The 7,020-nt window shown below is 43.9% G+C and overlaps 1 protein-coding gene across 1 annotated transcript; it reads left to right on the forward strand.

The window, feature by feature from the left end:
* The first annotated feature begins 1,678 nt into the window (after positions 1-1,678).
* On the forward strand, positions 1,679-4,741 carry RASL11A (RAS like family 11 member A). Its single transcript, XM_072611779.1, has 4 exons — positions 1,679-2,150; positions 2,716-2,772; positions 2,883-2,962; positions 4,039-4,741. Exons 1-4 carry the CDS (start codon positions 2,027-2,029, stop codon positions 4,504-4,506), a joined length of 729 nt encoding a protein of 242 aa, XP_072467880.1. The 5' UTR covers positions 1,679-2,026; the 3' UTR covers positions 4,507-4,741.
* The last annotated feature ends 2,279 nt before the right edge of the window (positions 4,742-7,020 follow it).

The raw sequence follows: 7,020 nt of genomic DNA on the forward strand, positions 1-7,020 counted from the left end.
TATGGATTATTGGAATGGGAGAGATATTGGAAGCAGCAAACCAATTAGGAAACTAATTACAATAGTTGATGCTAAAGGTGATGAGATATAAGGGATATTGAGAAGGGGAATCCACAGGAACTGGCAGGTTTGTCCTTCATTCTCAAAGAGGACCACAGCATCAGGTGATGCCAAGTCAACTGGACTTAAGTGAGGGAGGGCTGTGCAAAAGTCACCAGATTCATCTTCTCTTTGTAAGTCATCTGGATCCAGTGGCCAGATATAGATCAGGATGACTGGAGATAGCTCTGACCTGGCAGCTGGTGGCACAATGGATAGAACACTGCGCCCAAAGTCAGGAAAACCTGAGTTCAAATCTACCTTGAGACACTAGCTGTCAGACCCTGGACAAATTTCCTCTGTATCAGTTTCCTTCACTGTAAAATGAGGATACAATAATAATGGGGTCTATGATAAAAGCACCTACCTCCCAAGGTCTTTTGAGGATTAAATGAGGTCATATTTGTAAAGTGCCTAGAATATAGTAAATGCTATATAAATGTTAGCTAGTACGGTGATGGGGGAGGGTGTGTAGAAAAGGGAAAAGCCAAAGATGACTGAAGTTTCAAGCTGGGATGATGGGGGGGAGGGAGGAGGAAAGATGGTGACATCAGCAGAAATAAGGAGGTGTTTAGGGGGAAGGTGAGGAATTCAGTTTTCACATGCTGAGCTTCATTTAGAAGCAGTCAGCAGGGAGTTGAAGATGCCAGACAATTCAGCAAGGGCTTAAGGTTGGGTCTTTGGGAGTCATCTCTGTCCGTATCTGGATGAAAATGGGAGATGAGATCTCCGTGGACTGGATGGCAATGGGGAGGGTGAGCCAAGACCGGGGAAGAGAGAATCAAGGATGACTCTCAGATAATCATGGGCAACCTAGGAAATGGTGATTGATTAAAAGAATAGAAAGTCAGAGTCAGTGCCAGAGACTTCAGTTAATAGACCGGTCACTAACTATTCATCGATGATGATAGCAATGAGGTTGCAGTCCTAATTATGTATCCCATGTGGTTCCCTAAACAATCTAGTCAGTGACCAGGTCACACTGCCTTAATTACCGTGGGTTGTAATTTCTGTAAGTACTGTTGTCTAGTTAAAAAAAAATTAAAGGTTTTTCATCTTTGAAATTTTTCCCTTTGTTTTTCCTTTTTTTTTTTTTGTGAACGCACTGCAGCAATCTGCTTGCTGTTCCCAATCCATTGTGATGCCTTGCCCATTTTCTCCTCTTTCCTGTCAAATTCTCTCAGCTCTTTTCCTCCTTGCTCTCATTCTCAGACTCTCACACTGACCTAGTGACCTAGAGTCATCCGAACAGAACAGCGAGGAGGACCAGGGAAATACTGCGGTTTCCCATTTTCTCCCTAAAACTGTGGCTATGGGGTCTGCTTCCTTTCCTCCCGGTCAGCCTAGCCAGTGGGGAGCCTTCTGCCCAGCGTGGGGACCAGCACACGCGCTCTGGGGCGGCGTTCCTATTCCAGAGTCACCCTCGACTCCGAGTTCCGGGAGAGGGGGGTCCGGGGCAGGGGTGGGGGGGAGAGAAGGGGTAAGCCCAGAGCCGCTGTCGTGTGCGTGCTAGGCCGGCCGGGGGCGCCTGCCGGCTGCGGCCAGACTGCGGAGCGCGTCAAGAGGCGGGGGCGTGCGCACCCCATGACTGCCTTCGCCCCCATGGCCACCTCCAGAGGCGGCGGAGAAGGGGCGGGGAGGAGGCGGGGCTTGCGGACAGCTCTCAGCCCTTTAAAAAGCACCTGGCTCCCGGCTCCGGCAGCAGCTCCCGCGGCAGAGGCACCTGCGCCAGCTCCAGCCTGGGGCCTGGATTGGGAATCCTGTCTCCTGCCCGCTCCCCATCTCCGACAGGCCTGGGCCGGTGACCCGCTGGACCGTGCTCTCTCCAGCCAGACTCGCCGGGCTCGGACTGCTCCGAGGCGCAGAGGGCTGTGTGCTGGCCCTAACTCCTCGTCTTGACCTTCCTCCTCTCCCTGCCCCTCGCTCCATGCGCCAGAGGAGCATGTCTGGGAACTTTCTGCTCGCCCCCATTCCGGAGTCTTCCTCGGACTACGTGCTCCACAAGGACATTAAGCTGGCCGTGCTGGGCTCCGGCAACGTGGGCAAGAGCGGTGAGTGTCCCTGTATCTGAAGATGGGGGTGGCATGCGGGCAAAAAGAGACGGAATTCGCAGATACTGGGAATTTGTTACCCTAGGAGTTCTCCCTTTTTTTGGCTTGGGGGGGGGGGGGGTGTTGTCCGGAGAGGAGAGGAAAGAGTGGTGAATGCCCTTCACCCTTAGCAGAAATCGCACTGCCAGCCTTGGAGCCACGTCTACCTGACTGGCTCCGTAATCCAGTTCCCACTGACCCAGGACTGCGTACGCTGGACCTCATGGAAGCTTAGATTTACCGTCTTAGAGAAGCCCAAGGGATGTTGTGGTTCGGAAATATAAATGCGTGTAAATTATGAATGTCTTTTATCCCCCTCAGACTGAGGCAGGAAGGGAAAGCAGAGGCATCCTTTCTTCTCCAAAGAGAGAAAGTGCAAAGTAACTGCTTCTGCTCTCCTTTCTGTGTGTGGCCAGCGGCTCCTGGAAAAGTATGATCCCTTTCCTTGACTGTCTGCTGGAGCCCTCTTGTCTTAAGCCATTACTTACTATCCCAAATAACACTGTATTTGTTTGTTTGTCTTCAGCAATGATTGTGCGCTTCCTGACCAAGAGGTTTATTGGAGATTATGAACCCAATACAGGTTAGAATTATTTCATGCTCCCTCAGAGCTTTCACAGTTTCCCTTGCTTTTTGTTTCCCTTCTAGGTGGCAGCAGTTCTTAAGGTCTTCTTTTTTCTCCCTTTTACACAGGCAAACTGTATTCAAGGATTGTTCACGTAGAAGGAGACCAACTGTCCTTACAGATCCAAGATACTCCCGGATGTATTCAGGTGAGTTTCTTCTTGCACTGGCTAATTAGTAAACACTGTCTTATTGTTCAGATTTTCAGGTGATGGGTACAGTGGAGATCCAGGTGCCACCCCCACCCCATTTCTAGCAAGGCTTTTAGGAAGTTTGCTAGTTGGCCTTTTCCCCATATTTAATATTTAGCATTCTATTAGCCTAACTTACTAAACTGTGGATCAGACTTTTGTACTTGAAACACCCTGTGGGCTTTGAAAGGCCAGAAGAACACCTTGATTCTACCACTTACTTGTAAGAGCAGTAGAGGGAGGTTTTTCTCCTCTCTATGAGATTGTAGAGTAAATCACTGAGTTCTTCAGAGCAGGAAAGGAAAAAGAACTAAGATGATTGATACTGTATCCACAAATGTAGCAACACTTCACTCAACTGCAGGCAACAGAAGTCTTAATTGATGTAGCTGGCACCATGCAGAGCTTGGGTCTTGTAAGAACTTTTTGCTGTGTGTTACTAATTGAAAATCAAATCAACTCTTGGCAGGGAATAAAGAATGTAACTTTATTAACAAATGAATAATTATCATCATTTTTAGAAAGTGGGTGGAGGAAACAGAATTAATAAGATGTGTGTTTCTGCAGCCTTCTCAGGAGTGCACCTCAACAATTATTTATTGGGTTCAGGATTAGATATTTCCTTGAATGCTCTGGCTCATTGGGAAGTTATTTTAAACTGCTTTTAAAAATAAAATTTTACTTAGAAAAACTAACCTGTGCTTATTTGAAAGATCTTAACTGAATCCCTCTATATCTGCTGTAATTAAACAGATATTGTCATATAAGCAAAGAATTCAAAAGGTTTTGTGTGTGTATGTGTATGTATGTATGTATGTTTAAAACAGTAAACGATTGTATCTCTCGAGGCCAAAAATTTGATTTTCTGTATCAGAATCCCCTTTTGGGGGAAGCTGTTTCATATTCATAAGCTGTGCTAGAATGTGATTTTTTACTCTTTTTCAGTTTTTTCTTTAAAAATTGATAGGTAGTATTTTTAGATTTTTTTTAATGGAGTATTCTCTTACATATATTTTCACTTTCATCTCTTGAAGGTCCAAGATGACTTTGTCCAGGTATTGGACTCCCTCTCCAGATGTGTACAATGGGCAGAGGGTTTCTTGCTGGTATATTCCATCACAGACTACAGCAGCTACCAGTCAATCCGACCCCTTTACCAGCACATCCGAAGGCTCCATCCCAACTCCAAGACTCCCATCATTATTGTGGGGAACAAAGGGGATCTTCTCCATGCCCGACAAGTGCAGACCAATGATGGCATCCAGCTGGCTAATGAGTTGGGGAGTGTGTTTCTTGAAATTTCAACCAGTGAAAACTATGAAGATGTCTGTGATGTTTTTCAACATCTCTGCAAAGAGGTTAGCAAACTGCACAGCCTCAGTGGGGAAAAGAGGAGATCATCTCTCATTCCTCGCCCCAAATCTCCCAACATGCAGGATCTCAAGAGACGTTTCAAGCAAGCTCTGTCTTCCAAAGTGAAATCATCCCCTTCAATGGGATAAACTCATAGTTCAACAGACTATCGTTTCCATGTTATACATCTGTGCAGCTATACAGACTGGTTTCTCTCTTTTTAATTGCTCATCCAGAGTTTATTTTTGTACAGGTATTAATTTTCATGTCTGTGTGTGAGTATGTCTCTTAAAGAAAATATTTACCCTCAGCTGTGAGGGAATTTTTGTACATGAATTTGTACGAAAACTGCTGGTTACTTTTCCATTAAAGGTAAAATGCTGACATGGCTTCCTGTTGTTATTGTCGATTTTTCCCCCATGCCTTTGTCTAGGTGGCGAACTTGCAGTGGAGCATACAGCATTGTGGGAGTTCAAAGTTTGCCCTCAACTTGAGTCATGAATAAATCACAAAGTGCAATAGGGAAGGCTTATATAAAGGGATTCTGCTGTAAGGGCTAAGGAAACATTTGGAATCAAGAACTGTTCATAATGTCTTTTACCTGGGCATTTCAAAATAGGCTAGAAATTAAAAAAAAGAAAACTGTTGAGTGTACTATTGATTTTAAGGGGAAGGTGTTCAGTATTTACAAACACAAAAAACAAGAAGTCATTGTCTGAGAAAAGTGGTGTTATTGTCAGAAGAGTACATCTATACATCTCATTTATTGGTGCTGTTTTGTAAAAAGGCTCTGTTGCTGATTGCTTTTCAGATAGCAAAGAGACGCTAATGGGATACTCAGTGGAAACAGCTCATCACAAGTACAAGCTGTATTTCCTACCAAGTAGTCAAAGGCTCTTTATTAGCAACGACGATGAAGAAGCTAGTCTGGTAAAATCTGATGCTATGACAATCTTTGAGAAAAGCCTTATGCAAGAAATCCATTCATACCCATCCCCTGTCCAACTGGTGTAGTCCTATTGTGCTGAGAAGATTGACTACATGTGGTACAGAGAGAGTACAGATAATTCAATTAGTCATCTGGAAAATTAGGGTCCCAAACAAGATTCAAGTAACTGAACAGGTCATTTTTGGGGGGACTTGAATTATTCATATACCTACTCAAGTTCTCCATGCCATCTTGCATATGTAGTTAAATATGTAAATAAAGAATTTTTCTCAGTGCCTATTTCCTGTTTCTGTTTGGTTTGATCCCACAAAAATAAAAATGATGAAAATTACTTTCCCTTCCCATTTCTTTTCTTCTTCCTTTTCCCCCTTCTGTCTTTTACTCCCCTTCTTACTTCCTCTTTCCCCTTCCCTCCCTTCCTCTTTTCTTTCCTGAATTATTTGTTCTGTGCACAATGGCATACTTGAAAGAATCTTGTCCTTAGAGTCAGGACAACCTGGGTTCACATCCTGCCTCTAATATTTGCTGGTTGGGTGATTATAGCCAATTTGCCTAACCTATTTGAGCCTCACTTTCATCACTGATAATACAATAGAGGTCACAAAACTGTATGTGATTAAGTGCCAGATTAATGGTGAAGGCAGAGAACAGATGAAAGGAGAAAAATCATCATCGTGGGTGGAAATGGGTCATAAATGAGTCATAGAGGCCAACACAACATGTATCTGGTGATGGGTATGTAGGGATATGTTGTTTGTAGAAATCCTTCAGCATATTCCCACACAACCCAATTACCAGATACATATTTTGCTTTTCTTATCACTCATCAGCATCAATAAATGAAACAACATGGAAATTCATGCTTCCTTTCAAAATGGAACTTTCCCCAAAGAAGTCTCCTCTCTTCCAGGAAAGAAGTAGGATGGAGAGGTGAAGGAAGAGAAGAATGAGAAAGTAAAAGATTTAGGGATATCTGATTACTTAGTTGATCTCATTCTCTATCTCACTGTCTGTGCTCTAGCCTTTTTCTTGGGATAAGTTGTTGGGAAGGGAATTCTGAAGGAAGATAAGAATCTATGAAAGGAGAAGGTGGGGGGAGGAATGGTGGAAGCCTTCCCAGGGGCCTGAAGCTTTCCTCAAATTCTAATAAGAATCTTTCCCTCTACCTTCATCCCCTTGTTTTGGGGGATATGGCAGTACTGGGAGGCTAGAGTTCTGGGTCCCACTCAGGATGGGATAGTTTAGGGCAAAGATGCCAAAATCCTGAATCTTTGTCCCTTGGATAGTCTGAGTATAAGTTGGTAAGGGGGAGTGAGGAAATGTCCATTACTTTGTCCCCACTTAAAGGGAAGAGTAGGTATGTTTGTGCAAGCACAGGTGCCCATGAAAGATGGGAGTGGAGATCTACCCAGTCTGTGAGAAAGAAACCAAATCCATGTTTACTCAGTGCCCTATGCCAAGCATGTCCTCTCCCCCATCTCCACCTGTTAAAGTTCTACTGTTTTCAACTTCCAACTCACATACCACCTCTTCCATGAAATCTTCTATAATAGTTGGAAATGACATTTCCTAGTTGAGATGCTACATGGAACTTTCTGTCTCTTTTATACATTTATGCAGAAGTCATATGCACCATGAGGAGAAAGATATGTCTTATTTACTTTTACAGTTCTCTAGAGGTCCAGCATATAATCAATCAATAAACATATATTAA

Source organism: Notamacropus eugenii, chromosome 5, assembly GCF_028372415.1.
Source record: "Notamacropus eugenii isolate mMacEug1 chromosome 5, mMacEug1.pri_v2, whole genome shotgun sequence".
Classification (NCBI taxonomy): domain Eukaryota; kingdom Metazoa; phylum Chordata; class Mammalia; order Diprotodontia; family Macropodidae; genus Notamacropus; species Notamacropus eugenii.